We start from the raw sequence: 19,782 nt of genomic DNA on the forward strand, positions 1-19,782 counted from the left end.
AAAACTCCAAATTGCGTGGAATGGTAATACATTAGAACACACAAACCAACCTATATATCTTGGAGTAACTCTGGACCGGTTCCTCACCTACAGACAAAATTGCATAAAAACCAGAGGGAAAGTAACAACTAGGATATAAGGGCCCAAACGCAGAAAGCTAACGGGAAGTAAATGGGGCGCACGTCCTGGCGTTTTAAGAACAACGGCACATGCACTGTGTTTCTCAACTGCTGAATATGCGTGCCCCGTTTGGAGGTCTGCCTACACCAAACAAGTTGATACTGCGCTAAATGAGACGTGCAGGATAGTAACGGGGTGCATGAAACCAGCGCCACTTTCAAATCTATATAAAGCAGTGGGTTTTGCAGAACCCTCAACACGCAGAGGCGTTGCAGAGCACATAGAGAAAATTAAACAGATCGCAGACGAGCGGCATGCCCTATACAACGCTCCACAACACCACGAAAGCGACTAAAATCTAGGAAAAGCTTCCTTGGAACAGTGCAGGATGAATCGAGTATTTTCCTCTTCCCCAGGTTCAATGGACTGGCCAGTCCCTAGAAATTAAAACGTGGAAAACTATGAATAGGATAAGAACGGGGGTCGCTCCAGCAAAATCCAACATGGCAAAATGGGGAAAAATCGAAGAAGATGATATGAACTGTGACTGTGGAGAAACACAGAATATGGAACATCTTCTTACATGCAGAAACTGTCCTCATCGATGTAACCTGGAAGATTTGTGGCTCGCCAACCAAGATGGAACCGACGTAGCCCGATACTGGGCCGAAATTTTTTGAATGACATGTTCGGATACGATAAAGTAAAGTAACAAGAAGATGGCCAAGAATACCAAGAAAAAGTGACAATGTCTGCAATATTGAAAAGGTACAGAGCATAGGAGATACAATAAAAATAAAACATTGTACAGGGAAGTTGAACAACACAAGAAAGGCTCGTATGTAAGGACCCCCAACTCTATCAGTCATAAAGTGAAGAAATGCTCACCCCCGAAAATAAAATAATTGAACGATGGTCTGTCGAATCGAATCGAAAGTTCTTCAAATAATATCAAGGTCTGGAAAAAAAATATCAAAATAATACTGTTCCGCCATTATTAAATCAATACAAAAGAGAAAAAAATAGGACTTATCTACAAGGACTATAAATTTCATTTCTTTGAAATGAAATTTCTTTGTAGGTCAGAATGCTCAGAAATTACAGAGCCGGTCCTAGCAAGTTTATTCTAAGCAATTCTAACAATTCTAATTTTCTCAATCAAGCAAAATTTTTCACGTGTTTCAGGTCAAATAAATATGCTAAATTTTAAATTAAAAAAACTTCCTGTTGTAAAATGGTATAAAGCCTTTATTAAAATTTCTAAAAAATTATTTTAAATGGATTTATAAATTTTCAGAACGTGTTCGATTCTATCAGATCATTATTAGTGAAAAACCTACAAATAAATATAACTACTTAAAAATGATTGAATTGTTTTTTCAATACTATACTTGGCCAGTACCTTGCTTTTCCATTTGCATCTATCTTTTTTGTTCTTCACAATGTAAACATTGTTCAATCTCACTTATTACAAACATTCAGTCCACTATTCTTTCCCAGTCTAGCTGAAGTTTTCTACCATTTCTTTTAATATTTTCCATGTAGCTCAACCTTCCATGCCTCCTACTATAAACATCATATTAACTCTTTTCTTACTATGACAACATCAAATCTTCACATTCTCATTTTCGCTCCCCTCTCACTTCGGTCAAAAATCATTATACGCAAACTATAAATTCTTACATTTACTTCTCTCCTCCTCCAACTGTCTCCGATAGTTCTCAAAGTATCTTCCATCAGCATTTTCAGTTTCATTATCATCATCATTCTGGCTTTAAAACCGTGCGTGGGTCCTAGCCTCCCCAAGAATTGCTCTCCAGTCGTCCCTATCCATCGCCAAGCACATCATATTTCTCATGTCTTCATCGATGTTATCAAGGAACCTTGTTCTGAGCTTTCCTCTTCTTCTCTGACGTAAGGGTCTATCAAGGAGCGTTTTTCTAGCTGGGTCATTTTGTTTCATCGGCATTACATGCCCTATCCACCTTAGACGTCCTATATTAATATGTTTTACGTTGCGATATCTGGTTCCTGATAAATTCTATAAAGTTCAAATTTGTATCGTCTTCTCCACACTCCATTGTCATTCACTGCTCCATAGTCGCCTTAGTACTTTTCTTTCGAAACATCCCAAAATGTTTTCATTATTTTTGTTAGTGTCCAGGTCTCTGAACCATATGTTAGGACTGGGCGTATTATTGTTTTGTGGAGTTTTATTTTGGTATTTCTAGATATAATTGTAGATTTAAGGAGGAGATTTAGCCCAAAATAATTTTTGGGTATTTTCAGTCTATTCTATCATAAATTTATGTTCTATAGATATAACCGCACCCAAATACTCACACTTTGATTCTTTACTCATATACTACTACAACTCTTTAAGTTTATCAATAGCCCATTTATTTTACATATCTTAAAATATATATTCCATAACACAGATAACAGTTGTTTACCTCCATTTTATATATCTTGAGCAACCTCTAAACCATAAACTCTAAAATTAAAATTTTTTAAATATTGCACTATGCACACGTCAAAATTATATTAAATACTTTTCTATTGACTACAAACTCACATATTTGTACACACAGCATATCTAGTGGGAGAAGACATAATCTTCAACATAACATCCCGTTTTGTTCTTACCTCCTTGTCAAAATTTTAACTTATAATTTTCAGTCCATTTTTAAATTTTGAAAACATACAGAAACTCTTTTCTATAGGGACCCCATTGAACTAATCAAACATGTACATACACTTACATCTTTTTACTTTTACAATAGTATTTGAATCAAAATTGCTTACAGTATTATTAAGCAACATTCTTCGTACTAATGCTTATTTTCCTCCCCATTTTTTCACATATTATATCCTTTTGTGATTACAGCATAATAATTTCACACTTTTGCATGTATCATTGCTAAAAATCCACTAAAATCGAGCGGATTAAATTCTGGGCTACATGGTGGCCAAGCAAAATGACTACCCTTAGCAATCCAACGTTCAGGAATGTTGGTATTTAAGTATGTTCTCAATGTCCTCATATAATGTGGTGGTGCACCATCTTGCATATACCACATATTTTGCCTTAAGTTTAATGGCAATTCTTTCAACAAATCAATAAACTCATTTTGTAACAGAAGTAAATAGTTCTTACCATTCAAATTATAAGGTAACTTGCATGGCCCAAAAAAATCACCAATGTTTCACACCTATTCTAAATTCATGTTGGAAATGCCTTTCTCTCTTAACATGGGGATTTTCAGTATCCCAGAAATAATTTTCACTTAATTAAAAATGCCATGGAGTGTAAATGTAGCTTCATCCGTAAATAATATTCTATCGACGAAAGAGTGTTCAAGATTTTGCCTCTTTATATCATTTGCAAATCTGCATCTTAAAGGTAAATCTGCTGCTAATAGATTTTGCACAAGTGTAAAAGTAAGGGTTAAAAATGCTCACAGTGTATGATTTTTAAAACTGAAGTTTCGCTGATTTCTAACGCCGAAGATAAACGTCTTGCACTTACTTGAGAATCATCGTTAACGCGAATCATTACTTCATCTTCTTGATTACTTGATCAGGCGTAATGATTTTCGGTCGGCCTATGTTGTCATGTTTAGGACGAAATGAACCAGTTTCGCCTAAATTCCGAAATTGTTGTTTAAAGGTTTCATGATTAGGTTGCAGCCTATTTGGACATCTTCTTAAATATTTTTCTTTCGCTGCACTTCTTTTAAAGTGTTGCTGACAATAAATAGCAATCATTACTCTTATATAAATATTAGAAAAATTAATACTTTTTAATTTAATCAACCAAAATAAACTAAATATTACAAAAATCCCTGATTACTCGAAACAAGACTTTTTAGTTGTCAAAAGCATTCTAGACATCAGTCTACTATGTTAAAACTTCCCGCGAATGCATTGGGGTTGTCTAATGATGACATCAAAACTTTAAAAAGAAGGTGGTAGGTAAAAAATTATACTGCAGATTAACGCAAAGCTTCTAGGTAGGTAGCTAGGTAGGTGGTAGGTAAAAAAGCATTTTTAAAATTTAAATATTTATTTTAAAATTTCTATTTATTTATAATTTAAACAAATTATATTAAGTATATTAAAATAACTAAATTACTGTTTGCTAGTAGCACCACCTGCTAACGCATCAACAAAGTATACGTTGTTTACTTTTGACAGACCCGTCAGTGTTAGACTAATTATTAAATTATTATTAAAATTTAAATTTGATATTTCATCAATTGATAGTAAAATTAATCATTATATGCAATAAATAAGATGTTTAAAAATAAAATTTGATTCTAGTTTAAAAGAAATTTATTAACAACTAACATTAAAAAATACAAAATAAAAATACAAATCCCATCCCCATTAAGAGAGGAGTGAGACAAGGAGACGTAATATCGCCAAACCTTTTCAACCTAGCCCTAGAAGACGTCTTCAAAACTACAAATTGGTCAACCTATGGCATTAACGTTAATGGCAACAAGTTAAACCACCTCAGATTCGCCGACGACATAGTGATTATAGCGAGCACATTCGAGGAACTGCAAATTATAATGGGGGAACTAGCAGCCAGCTCCCAATACGTCGGCCTAAAAATGAATAAGAAAAAAAAAATTTGACAAACACAGATGACCCCAGACGTATAACTATAAATGGCAGTGAGATAGAACAAATCCAGGAATATATCTACCTAGGCCAAATCCTGAGACTTAACAAAGAGAACCAAAGTGCGGAAATTGCTAGAAGAGCAAGACTAGCATGGGCAGGATTTGGAAAACTTAGTTGGATACTTAAGAACCGCAAAATACCCTAATACTTAAGGAGCAAAGTGTTCAACCAATGCATCCTTCCTATCATGACATATGGATGTCAAACCTGGACCCTAACCAAGGCAAACATGAATAAACTAGCCACAACAGAAAGAACAATGGAAAGAGCAATGTTGGGTATACGACTGTTAGATAAAAAGAGGAACGACTGGATAAGATGCAAAACAAAAGTCGAGAACATAGCAAGAAAAATTGCCAAACTTAAATGGAGCTTCGCGGGCCACACTGCTAGACAAAAAGACCAACTTGGAATACTACAATACAACATTAGAGACCTTACGAAAGTAAACGACCAAGAGGAAGACCACAGATGAGATGGGTTGATAACATTAAAATAATAGCCGGAATAAATTGGAAATATGTTGCTCAGGATAGACCCCGATGGAAGGAGTTGGGAGAGGCCTATGTCCAAACATGGACGACAGAAGGCTAAGAAGAAGAAGAAGAACATTAAAAAATATATGATGACTAGAAACGAATTGATGGAGAGTAGTAGATCGATGTGAAGACCGTTATTTCGTACTCGTCACGCCGTCTCGTGGTGCTTCTTCCGTGACGTTGGCCTTAGCATATTATGGAGAAAAAGTGGCGCTTCTTCTGTGACTATAGCTGTGTGCGCTCAGCATTTTACTATAGAGAAACAATTATACAACGCTAGTATAAAAGCTTATAGAAACGATAGAGAAAGATTTCAGGAATTGTAAACATGATGACATCTAACATTCAAAGACAGACACGGCCCTAAAGAAGAAGATAGAAGTTTCGCTTCAATAAGACATTTATGAGCCTTAATATAGCATTTTGTGATGTCACATAACCATCTTTGAGCTGTTTTTATAAGAATAAACTAGTAATTATACTTATTTCAGATATTCAGTGCTTTACTGCACAAATATCACAACTAAGAATTATTATGCAGCTGATTTGTAAAGTGCGATTATCTCAAAAACTGTTGAGTTTTGAAGTTATTAACAAGTATATCTTTTTTGTTAAAATATTGAATGTTTAATATTTTTTGACACAAATAGGGCTAACTTAAAGAGCAAAAAAGTTAAGCGCAAATTTATGCCGCATTTGTGGCATAGCCCTTTATTAGCTAAGTTAAAGTATGCATCAAATTTTTTATACTTAAAAGCATCCATTTAAAAATTTTGTATGCATAAATGTCTACAAACGTGAAAGTTATAGGGAAAAATAACATTGTAAATTTCCACTTTAACCCCCTATATCTTTCTTAATATCAACATTTTATTGAAGTGAGTTGGCTTAAATCGTAATATTTTAAAGTGTAGAATCTACTGTTTCTTTTTATACAATTATTTAAGGATCACTCTGTATATATGTATTCCTATATTCGAGGTGGGCAAATATCCTTCACTAATAGGTCAAAAACTTTTCTGTGTGAAGCGCATCTGCGCATTAGTGTTACAGACTGGCACAATTCTTCTTCTTCAAGTGTCATCTCCGCGGCGGAGGTCGGCAATCATCATAGCTATTCGGACTTTTGAGACGGCTGCTCTGAAAAGTTCATTTGATGTACATCCATACCACTCTCTCAGGTTGCGCAGCCATGATATTCCATGTCATTCATAACATTCTATTCTATCATGACTGGCACAATATTAACATATAAAATCATTAGGAGAAGCTACAGGTCGAAAAAAATCTCTATCGATAGCCAAGCGAAAATATTAGTGACAAATCATCCACTTATTAAACCAAATTGAATGAAACACTATAAAGATTAGTATAAAGATTAATTAATTAATCTGGAACGAGACAATAAAGTGTACCTAACTTGGGTGCCGGAGTATAAAGGAGTCCAAGGGAAAGAACTACCAGACTCTCTGATAAAGCAAGGTCTTAGAGGAATCTTTGAAGGCCGAAAACTATTCTGTAGCATCACGAAAGATAGCATTGGCAATTTCATCCAGAACTGGCTGGCAAAGGGTCAATGGTAATTGAAGAGCCTTTTGGAGCAAACTTATCTGAAGAAAAGAAAACACCTCTATAACATAGCGTGAATGAACCATGCTGTAGGAAATGCAAAATGAGAAGAAAACCTTCATACAGCTACTAAGTAAATGTAAAATGATCAGTGATATAAGGCAGTGATAAAAAATATTGAACAAGGAACAATGGTTAAACCCGTCATTATAAATTTAATGATTTTGATCAAGAGCACAGAACTTGATGGTCAAATTTAATCTTTTATTTGAATTTTAAGTTTTGTCGATAACGCTAAAACTGAGAAATCACGTTTTGCGTAATCTCCCTGTATTGGGTTGCTTACAAAGATAGTGTTATTATACCCCATTTTCAGAATACACTGATAGATTTAAAGATTCAAGTAAATCTTCCTAACTATTAGATCACTTTAGGTTCACAGGTTCGACCAGTTTTCTTTGATACGATTGAAATACGGTTAGATACAAATGAATAGAAATAAAAATTATTAAATATGTTTTACTTGTACATATTTTAAATGGATGAAATACATAGCAATACAATTTTCATTTTATGATGTTGATTATTGGGCAGTGCATTACTTGAACTAAAATAATCATTAAACCTACTAATGAATTAAAGCATTAACTATATATAAACACCATGCGTTTGTCTTTTGTTGAGTATGTAAAAATATTACATATAGACTTTTGAATTAACAAATTATTGAATTTTTAGGGTTCCGATAATAGTAGAGGAACGATGAGCTCGTCAGCCCTTTTAAGGGGCTACGGGCCACGTGCCTAATATTATGAGGGAAGAAGAACTTGAAGTGGCCCTGAAGGTAAGTTTTGTATAAAATTTTATAGTTCTAATAAATGGTTAATATATATATATATATATATATATATTAACGAATAATAATAAGAACATAGAATAACTTTGAAATAAGGGAGGCTGCACCGTAATTGGAAACGGTTGATAAAGCTGCACATGATGATGATGATGATATATATATATATATATATATATATATATATATATATATATATATATATATATATATATATATATATATATCGGTTTCAAAACGTCTTGCGTCGTTGTCCGATGCCTAATTTCCACGAATTTCTATCATTCCATTGTTCTTCGGTCAAGTCTCGGGAGCTCATTGCCTTTGTTATTCCCTCCTTCCATGTTCTTTTTGGTCTTCCTCGTTTCTTACAATTTGGTGGTATCCATTTCATGGCGATTTTTGGTAGTCTTGTTTCTGGCATTCTTTGAACATGGCCATACCATATAAGTTGTTTCCTTTCTATGTCTGTTGCCAGTGATCCATCTATCCCCATCCGATTCCTTATTTCATCGTTTCTAATTCTTTCTGCCCTAGATATTCGAAGTGATCGTCTAAATACATCCATTTCTGTTGCTTCGAGTTTTCTTTTATTGCTTTCTGTTAGTCTCCATGTCTCTGTACCATAGGTTAAGCTGGTTTTTATGAGAGATTCATATATATTGTATTTTCGTCTTTTACCAATTTCTGAGCTCCAAAGAACTCCGTTAAGGCATCCAATTGTTCTACGGGCCTGGGTTATTCGTTTTCTAATTTCCCTATTGTCTGTGCCTGTGGTGTCGAAATCAATTCCTAGGTAGGTATATTCAGTGCAGAATGCAATTTCGGTTGTGTCCATCTGAATGTTGGATAGTTCTGCGCCTATTGGGAGATATTTTGTTTTTTGTGTATTGAGTTCTAAACCCCACTTATTGTATTCTTCCTGTAGTTTTCTGGCCATATATGTCAGGTCTTCTTTATCGTTGGCTATAAGGACTTGATCGTCTGCAAACTGTAGGGTATATAGGCAAGTTTCTCCCAGGTCAATGCCCATTCCTCTGTACTTTCTCTTCCACTGATACAGTGCTTTCGCCACGTAGATTTTAAACAATGTGGGGGATATGCAACACCCCTACCGGAGTCTCTTGTTTACAGGAAATTTTTTTGAAAGTCTAAGGGCGATAATTACTGTGTGGTTAATGTTTGTTTCCTGCAAAACTTTCCATAGCTTTTTAGCGGGTACAGTATCATAGGCCTTCTGAAGGTCTATAAACATAAGGTGGGTTTCTTGGTTGGTACTTGATCTTTTTTCTATTATTTGTTTCAAAACAAACACATTATCGGTGCAGCTCCTTCCCGCTCTAAAGCCAGATTGTTCCTCTTCTTCTTGTTCCTTATATTCTTGTTCGATAATGTCTCGAAGTATCCTTCCATATAGGCGACTTAAGGTACTGGTTACTGATATACCTCGATAGTTTGAGCAGTCCAGTTTACTTCCCTTCTTATGTATAGATGATATGAAGGATACTTTCCACTCATGCGGGACTGGTGCACCGTTTAGATATTGGTTTATACACCAGGTTAATCGTTCAAACAGTTTATTAGTGCCGCATTTGATTAGTTCTGCTGAAATTCCCTCCGGACCTGCAGCTCGACCATTTTTTAGTAGTTGGTTAATGGTTAATATTTATAAAATAAAAAATAATATTTTAATATAACTATACAGTAATTGAAATATTTAATTATTTTTAATCTATTTTGACATGCGGAAACTTCACAGGTTCGAGACATGAGACAATCTTTAGTTCACTGCTCGGCTAGCAATGAATTCTTATAGGCCCAATTACCACCCACCGCACTTCCCACTTCTCCGCGATAACCATGCGGTTTAGATTAACGTGTGCACAAATTGAATGAGATCCTATTGTGATTGTACCAGTTTAGAATTAAAGAAAAATATATTTAAAAATTCCTTTATAAAAGATATAATAATAAAAGTCTTATCGAGCTACATCATAGAACGTTTCTAAAACAATTTTTAATTGAAGGTGATTACTTGGCAAGATCGCCCTTAATGAAGCTCTTAACGATAACTTTTCAACGAAATCATATTCCACCAATCAATTTTGCAGAGGCGTAGCAAAAAAAAATTAATTATTTATTTAAACACGTGAGTAATTACGTAAACATTAAATCTAAGACCGATATAATTATTAAATTATCATGTGTCTTTTGACAGGTATCTTATAGTTATCTAACAAATTAAAGCAAAATTTTATTCTTATTAGAGACTACCTAATACAGAACTTCAAAAAACAGAAAACTTTAGAAAATACTTATTTTTTCATTAGGCTAAACAATCTGAAATTTTAACATACGATCTCGTCATTACACATCATTCTCTATTTATAGAATTGCTGTGTGCTGTAAACGTTATATTTGTTTTTTTAACTTAATTTGAAATTTTCCTTGTGTTTATTTGTTTATATAAATATAAAAATATATTATGAAGTTCATATAAATTAAAATGAAGTAAGATAAACTATTATCATGTTAATGCGTGTATATAGTAGTGCATTTGTTTATTTCAGTAAATTCTCGAAATATGAAATGAAGATGGCACTAACTACTAAAGAGTTAATAGCTTTGTTAGAAGAAGACCCAGATTGTGAAAATGCGGACTCACCTAATGTGGTTTATTTGCCGCCGAGATTAGATTAGAAAGTTTCTGATGTAGAAACATTGATGATAATATTATTTGTGAAGAATCAATAAAATCGGATATTGCAGGTACATATGAAATACAAGTGATTGGGAATTGTGACGATTCTGATTATGATATTCCTTTGAACCACAGATAAAACATCCAAAGAAAAAACCGGGCAAAAATAGTAAATCCAAAGTTGTAAGAACAGATACTCCTTCGTGCTCAGTAGTAATTCATCTTTGGTCTGATTGATATTTAGACAATATAAAAGCCAACCATGGAAGCAAGTCATATATTGAAGTTTTTTAAATCTTTTTTGATAAAAAAGTAATTGAGAGCATTCTATATTTTACAAATATTTATGCATCGCATCGCAGAATAACCGTCACGATTTTGAAATGAATAACATAGATTTAAAAAAATTATTAGCATATGCTGGTTCACACTCTGCTTCAAGTTGATATGCATTGGTCAAAGGATGAGGATAAAGAAGTGCACATTATAAGAGAAAGCATGAGCCGACATAGATTTATATTTATAATTTATAATAGTGAAGAAACCACTACATCAGTGTCAAACAGTACATGGACGTCAATCTAAATTTGCTTTACCAGATGAAACTAGATTCGACAATATTGGCCACATTACAAAAAGAGACGATAGTGCAAGAATGTAGGATGTGCAAAAGTAATACTATTTATTTATGTAAAAGGTGTAGAATGCATCTACACCCCGAATGTTTCGAAAATTTTCACCTTAAAATTTAATTTACATTTAAGATACAATATGTTCCTTTATTAAAAATTGTACTGTTTTCTTTGAAAATGAGAAAAAAATCTTTTTGGATGTAAATTCGTTTTAATTTATGTGTTTTTAATCAAATCTAATAAATTAATTGTCAGATTTCTCTTTGTATATTGAGCGTCCGTTAAATGGTTAATACTATATAAAGAATAAACTTGCCTCAAATTTACTTTACTTACCTTAAAACTATTTTAAAGTTAATAATAAAGTCTATTTAATAAATATATTCCCAAGAAATAGAACACACTACACCTATGCACATATAAAAGGTGGAACGAATAAACTAAAATATCATATTTCTCTTACTCACATTCTTTCTAAGAACGTAAATATATATAGACCAGCAAAATATTGATAAGTTTACCGATCTTGCAAACTATTCAATGAACTTGTCTCACTATACACTCGTGAATCGCACCAATTTATATTGTTACGGGGGCAAATTTTATGGGACTTATCTTACTTTTTCAGTTATTTACCTGGGCGAAGCATACACAATAAAAATAACCCCGGTAAGAATTTACTGCTGAAATTTTACATGGTTGCCGCTACCGTTTAGTTCAATTTGTAAATTAGTCACCTTTAATTGAAAATTGTCCGACTATTCGCGATTGAAACTGAATGTAGAGGGCAGGTCGATTGCAGTGTCATTGCCGATATAAATAGTATAAACAAACATAACAGTCGAATGTTTACCATTACTTTTGCATGTTTAGTTTGGTTTAAGATGAATTATTTTTATCATTTAAAAATGGAAATTAGCCTTAATGATATCTTTGAGTATTGTGGTGAAGCAAAGAGACCATTGGTTGAAGGGGAAGCAGTTTTCAAGTGATGAATTCTTAAATTTTAACTTTAATGTTTGGAACTGGCTTGTGTATTGATGAATCCTATTTTGTGTATACCTGGGAACCCAGAGTATAATGTTCTGTGCAATGTTTGTCTTAACTAATATAATGCATTATTTTATATTATGCCTTATGTTTTTAATAGGTTTATTTTTATTTTATACTATTTTTTGACATATATAAGTACTTTATTGTATATTAACATAAATAAATAACTTGAACTTGACTTTATTGTAAGATAGTTCATTTGATTAATTCTAACTCGATGCATGAAATCAATGAGCAACAGAACAATATCGATTTGATTTAAAATACTTTAACGAAGTCATAATGCTGAAATTTACTACAAAAATTTAATAATTCTATTCAAATCAACAGCTGTCTGGTTTGTGTATACCACTTTTAGTAGTTTAAATTTATTCCGCCAGAGGTCAGATACTTTGTTTTCAATCGCGAATAGCAACTGATTAAAAATTAAAATGACGTGTTAGGACAGAAGTCGGAACAAAGCAATCAATTTAACCGGAGGTATGTGTCTAAATGTGACAGTAGCCAGCAAAATTTAAATTTAATATGTGGAAATTTTATATAATGATAATAGCAACCATCAATATGTTGTAATTTGAAGTATAATTTATCCTAAAATTACGTTGGGAAATTTCTAAAATTGGCTAATAATGTAGGTGAATTAAAGTTTGCTACAAGTTGTGAGTACAGGTAGGCAACCAACTATACAGAGAGCTGAATTCAGTGGTGGTGAAATAAAGGTTTTTATAAAAGACCTTATATGTTTTTTCAACATTTGATATCTGGAAAATAGAACGCAGATATTTGTAGGAAGTTGGGGTTTTTTTTTTTAAATTTCATTATTGCAGAGTGAAATATTAATTGATGTATTTGAGTGTGATGGAGTGTGAATAGAATAAATTTTGTATTGTACTATTGGTATATTACTTAACTTATAACTTAAGTAGAAAGGCCCTACATGTTAAAAAAAACAACATTTGGTACCTGAGAAATATAAGCAGTATAAGTTATAAGTTCATGAACATAAGGTAGATGGATAAAGTTAATTAAAGTTATAATATGTGATGTTTTAATGTTAATGTGAGAAGAGAAGAGACTCGACAAGGGGCTGAGGTCTCCAGAGTTCTGAAACTATAACCTGAGGGAGTATGTGTGGATAAGGAAAATATAGTATGCTATAAAGAAAGTTGAAGGGTGATGATCTTAGTTAAGCAGAAGTGTTAAAGGTGCTGTGGGCATTACTGTAATATTGTGAATTATATGTATTCTTACCGAGTGAAATATTGATTGATGTACGTAATTATTTGTTTGATATAGGAGGTGGTCAGAATGATTGGTTGATTTAAATACTGCTAGTATTTAAATACGGCCCTACATGTTCAAATGTTACATTTGAAACCTGAAAAATTTTGGGTGTCTAAGTTATAGGTTTATGAATGTGTGGAAATGGCAAGAGTTGACTTAAATTTTTTAATATGTGATGACAGATTATTGAAGATTGACAAAACTGATGGGTATAGGGTGAATCTATTTTGTTAGAGTTATGATTTGTAATGTTTTATTGTTTTTGTGATAGGAAAAGTTAACTGAACAAGACGTTACTGAAGTGTTGTGATTGGTAAGAGGAGATTCAGACGTGTGGCTTGGTTTTAGATGGACCATGAAATTATCTGGGTATGTGAATATGAGGGGATGTATATGAGTGAGGGACTATAATTATTGTGTGATTGTGAATGGTTTATAGATGGGGGATAGAATTGTCTAATCTGAATTTAATTATGTGGCAATGGTGGAAGAACATTGGGCATTAGGTTCAGAGGTGAAGTTTAGAATACTGGAAAGAAGTGGGGAATGATGGAAAAGTTAGATGTATTAGGAAAGAGTGATTTGGAGTGAGCTGAGAAAGATGAATAAATGACAAAAGGAGGAAGATTAGTGTAAATTTTAATGTAACAGTAGATCTCAAGGATATAGATCATGAGAATAGTTGGCGATGGAGCGGAAGGAAGTCTCGATTGAATGAGACATTTCGATTAACACAATTTGGACTTGTCTGCTGTTCTTTGATAATACCAAGATCTTTATAAGTCAAGTTTTAGGAAGTTTTTTGGGGAATATTGTGAATAAGGGATACATCTTCTGGGATATAGAGCTGTGAAGACAGTGATCTAAAAGTTCTTCTTATATAGGTCGTATTACAATGTGAACATTTTATGTTATAAATACCACTACTGGTTATATAATTGATGGGGTCTTTGGAATTAGATATATTAATTTATTGTTGTTCGAAGTTGCGCCATGGTACGAATGTATTTTATGGGAATTTTAAATTATAGATATTGCCGTACTGTGGTATCTATGGATAATTGCTTCTAAATAGTTAATATTGTTGATGGGAAAATGCTTGCATGTCTTCTTGATGAAGCGTATCCATAAATTTTTTCAACATGCTTTGTTAAGACCCCGTTGTATCTGTTCTTATTTACTGAATTATTTAATGAAGTAATCTGAAGCTAACGCAAAAAAAAAATAAGAAAAAGTCTTAAATCATTCCTTTCCGATAGCTTGATAAACCAATTTAAAGTAAGCTTAAAAATAGTTTGCTGTTAAGTTTACAACCTAACAGCATAATCAGGTGTATTGATCCTAAGATGTAAAAGTTTTTAAAAAAGTTATTTGTATTCTTTCCAACTGGTCAGCATATCTTATTCCCAAAGGAACAGACAGTTCATAACAAGACATTAAACTAACTAATCGAAAAGTTGCACACGAGATATCCAAGAATTTATTTTGGTTTTAGCCAATAAATCTTTTATATTAGCAATTGCATGTTTTGGTCTTTCCAATGTTGTATCGGCCACTGCTTTAAAAAGTGATGTGATTAAGTTGACTCCTAAGTGTACAAATTTATTGACAACTTCTATTGTTTCATTATTATATAGGAATTTAACACCTCTAATGCCGATTTGACCGCTTCGGGCAAATGGAAGAATTTTGGTTTTGCCAACATTTACAGCTAGCTGATTCTGGTCACTGTATTTTTATAGATAACTTAAATTTTTACCGAGTTCAGCTGCTGAGTCAGAAAGAATGACCAAATCATCAGCGTACAGTATCATTATTATTTGATTTTGGCTATGGATGAAGATACCTTTTGACCCTTGGCTGCTAAAAAATTGCTTTATATCCGCAATAAATAACCTAAACAATAGTGGACTCAAAATGGAGTCAAGTCCGTTTATAATTTACAAATGCAGCGTATAATTTTCGTTTTTTCAGTCGCAGTTGCAGTTGTGTAGTAGAAGTGAGGGAGTGATACATTATCAATGAAATGCCTTGATCTCCTGAACCATGACTGACACTCAGGAAGAGTATTATTTTCAATCTCTGAGTCTATTTAACAGAATATTAGTAAATATCTTCCCAACACACTTAAGTAGGGCAATACCTCTATGGTTTGCTGGATCTTCTCTGTTGCCTTTTTTAAATATGATGGTAAAAATGACTTTACTTCAGTTACGCGGGGTAAGGTCGTTTTCAATATTCTATTATTAATAAAACATTAGAGGGGTTCTATTATTTCATATGGTCAATGGACCTCCAAATATAAAAAAAACCGTAGAGTACTACCATTTAAATGGGTGCGTTTTAGAGAAAGGGGTGAATTTGACCCTTTACACTAGGCTGCATTTGGGTGAGTTGTATGCACTTTTCATGTTGCATAGAATATCCATCTACAAAAAAGTTGTTTAAAATTAAATTTCCTATCGAAATGTCACCTTTTAAATTTAAAAATATTTGTTTTTACAAAAATATATTCAAAAAACGAAGCTAAAAAACAGAAACACGGGCAATTCTTATTTTATGCCCCATAACTTTTTTTACAAGGATGTAGGTATAGACATTGATTTATTAAAAAAGCTTTTATCCTTTTTCTTAAAATATCCTAAAATAAGATTTAGTAGAAATCTTTAGGTTTTACAGTATCCGAGATACGATTATTCAAAGTTTGCCATTCACACCATTTTTGGGCAATTTTCCTTATTTTTTCGCAAAAATTGTTCTATAACTCTATAGTACGCAGTTTTACCGAATAATTCAATCAACGGTTTTACGTATATGCGATGTTGCATTAAATTTAAACGTTGATTGAATAACCCAATCAATCACCGATTTAAATAAAAAATAATTACCTTTAAATAGTCTACAGTAGAAGGCTCTAAGACTGATTTGAAGCAAGATATGGTTCTTCAAAGTTTTCTACTGAGTTGTAGGTGATAAGTTTAAGGGTTGGGGTAGAACACAAATACCATGCCATGGTTTTGCATTCAGAACATTTCAATTTGCTATAATCTGTCGCTGATATAATTTTATGGCGTGGTTGACAATTTAAATCCATTTTAAAAATATCAACTGTACTTATACATCATTCTGAACAAAATAAGGAGTTTTTCTGTAAACTTGATCGTTTTCGGGTTATAAATAATTTAAAACTGAGAGAAACGCAAGATTACCATTTTCAAGGCTCAAAACACAAGTAAAAAACATTATTGTTAAATTCACTAAGGACCTAAATTCAATTTCAAACTTTGTTCTATCATTTCCCGATATAATTTTGGGTCTTTTTCATTTTAAATATTGTTTTTTAATCGTTAGTGAAGCGCTTATGACAGCAAGGGTGCTCCGACTGCGGCATGTATAAGAGAGAGAAACAAGATCTAGGGCACAAACTGTTGCTGGTTTAAATTCTTATTGTACAAAAGCGCCCGTCCCGTCATTCCGCGCTTTATTATTAATTAAAAAACAATAGTTTAATAGTTATTTATGCACTAAGGGTGTCATTAAGATGATTACGCCTGGAGAGCAACTTAATCCAGCCAGAGGGCCTCTGGCCCGAGGGATGGATGTTGCTTGATGGGCGTAATCATCTGGTAACAATAGTGGTACATACAAGATTTTATTTTTCACTTTAGATAAAATAAAAACTAAAATTGAGACGTTTTTACTTTTTATTTTATTGCACCTACAAAATATATATGCATATTGTGTATGTACTACTGGTGTTACCGGATGATTATGCCAATCGAGCAACATTCATCACTCTGACCAGAGGCCATATGGATGGATTATGTTGCTCTCCGGGCAACATAATCATTTATCAGTCTTTAAAATGCAAATTGTATTTCTTGTTTAAAAATTAAGTTTTTCTAGTTACAGTTGTAGTTATAGTAAAAACTGTTCAAATTTAACCTTTCTTATTTAAATTCACGAGACACTATTAAACAATGTTAACTTTACTACTGCTAGAACTAAACTCCAAAAATATTAAACATTCTAAATTGATTTGTAAACTTTTTTCTCAAAATTTAAGTCACTGCTTCTAAATATTTGCAAATTCATAAATAATTTGTTAACAGTATTGAAATAAATAGTTACTAAAACAAAGAAAAAAAAAGGTGAAAAATACTCAACAGAAAATACAAGTATATCAAGGAATAATTTAAAATATTATTCTTAAAATTTTCAGATCTGTAGTATAATTATTTGTCTAATTCTGTAATCAAAAAACAATCTCCCAAATAACATCTTCCCAGTAATACATCGCAAAATATACATGAAATATTAATAAAGTTATGTAATCTTAATTTTTATCTGTTTTTTATTTGCCCATCAGGAATTCATTGCCTGATGGCCATCGAAGAATCTTGTATGACCAACATATATTTCAATATTTTCATTCTTACCGGAGACCTATGTTTAAGTACAATTCCAACTTTACGCAACTGGTAATGGTTAACTTTCTGCATTGTAACCTTATAATTTTAATATACGTACATTGTCTGAGTCTGGATTAAATCGTTTTACAGCGAAAATAAGAAGAAATATGTCAATGGTTTACGCGCTACAACCTGAATTAGATCTTTTTTTGATGATTTATCATATTTTTTATGGTATACCCTGTAAATATATATTTTTTGATGGCACGCTATATACATTATATATAGTATATGTCTCACATAGTTTCATTTGATGTTTCATATGCATCACTCGGACCACCATAGATATGGTGTAATGCCGTTTTTGGCAATACCCACCTGTCCATCTGTAAGTTGAGCCACGTAACCTGTCCACCTATCGCATCTGCCCACCTGTCACAACTGCCCACCTGGCACCAACTAGCGGATAATCGTTAAACTATGACGTCATCGGTTCCAACCCTAACGAATTGGTTCTAAACCATGGTTGGCCAGTAATGCAGATCCAAGGCTTACCGACATTTCTGGCTGTATGTCTCAACTGGTCCATACTCTGCTTAGCTACAATGCCATTTTAAATTCTTTTTTTTAGGAAATAGATTTTTTCTTAAAATTTATTTTGGATCCAAATTTTCTCACCATGTTTTAAAGCTCATTTACACTTAATTTTTTACCATCTATATTCGTTATTAAGTATTCTTAACGTTAAACGAAGCACTAAGCCTACCAATTTTCCGCAGCAAGCTGAATCGATAAAATGCATTTAAAAAGTGTATAGAAAATGAAAAATTTGCAACTCACATATATATTTGCAATATCGATAGGAATAAGTTTTGTTACTAGGGAGTTTTTAAAATTGCCGAACATGAATATGATAAGGACGATAGTCCTCGAGCTACCTGGTGACCAGGGTGAAACTACTTGTCTTTTGGAGTACGTTAATTTTATTTTAAATCAGTCAACAGTCATTAATCGTGGGTTTTTGAGATCGTTAAACACGAATATGATAACGGCGATGGTTCTCGTGCTACCTGGTATTCAGGGCGGACTCATCTCCTGGAGTTTTATGTCTAAAATAGAGGGCGCTAAACACGTATATTATGACAGCGATTGTTTTCAACGTACTTGGTGCCCAGGGTGGAGCTCATATCCAAAAATTTTATGTTATTTTTACTCGAAATTAGCAAAAGGTCATTACTCAGTGGTTTTTGGGGTTGCTGAACACGAATATTACGACGGCGATGGTCCTAGAGATACGTGATGACGATTTTCGATCGATTTAGAATGAAAATAACATTAAACTGCAAGACATGACGTCCACTTTGGGCACTAGGGAGCTTGAGAACCATCGCTGTCATAATATTCGTATTCAGCGATCTCGAAAACCCTGAGTAACAAAATTGAACTCATTCCTGTCTATATTTTTCGAGTTGCAATGTTTTCATTTTCTATGCATATTGAAAATGCATTTTCCTTATACACAAAAGCAATTTTCATTTTACTACCACTTTTTTCACAAATTTTTTGGCACTTTCCCGAATCGAATGCAAAAAGTTTCATAACGATTGATGCCTCGCTTCATAACTTCATTGCCTCGTCTGCGTATGAACTCATAGCTTCTATAATACTTTTGTATTTTTCTTTTGATAATATTCTTAATATAAAATAAGAGCATTGGTGATAACAAATTATGTTACCCATACTTATTTCAACGTAAGGCTACTGCTTATTTCTTCCTTTTTCTTGATCAGATTTTAGTGATATTAACTTATAGCGATACACATATTAAAAAACTGGATTAGCAATTATACCGTAATTACTGTCAGATATAAGTAAATATAAACCAACGCATACGTATTATCATTAATTGAATGAAAATAACAAATTA

General features: G+C 32.9%; 1 protein-coding gene across 1 annotated transcript in view; it reads left to right on the forward strand.

Annotated features, from left to right (window-relative positions):
* Positions 1–19,782, forward strand: part of LOC140442183 (uncharacterized) — a 184,525-nt gene that overhangs the window by 133,532 nt on the left and 31,211 nt on the right. The window contains exon 3 of the mRNA XM_072533260.1: positions 7,659–7,764. Coding sequence (XP_072389361.1) covers positions 7,659–7,727 — 69 coding nt within the window. The 3' untranslated portion in view covers positions 7,728–7,764. The remainder of the gene's footprint in view (positions 1–7,658; positions 7,765–19,782) is intronic.

The sequence above is a fragment of the Diabrotica undecimpunctata genome, chromosome 5 (genome assembly GCF_040954645.1).
Source record: "Diabrotica undecimpunctata isolate CICGRU chromosome 5, icDiaUnde3, whole genome shotgun sequence".
In the NCBI taxonomy this organism is placed as follows: domain Eukaryota; kingdom Metazoa; phylum Arthropoda; class Insecta; order Coleoptera; family Chrysomelidae; genus Diabrotica; species Diabrotica undecimpunctata.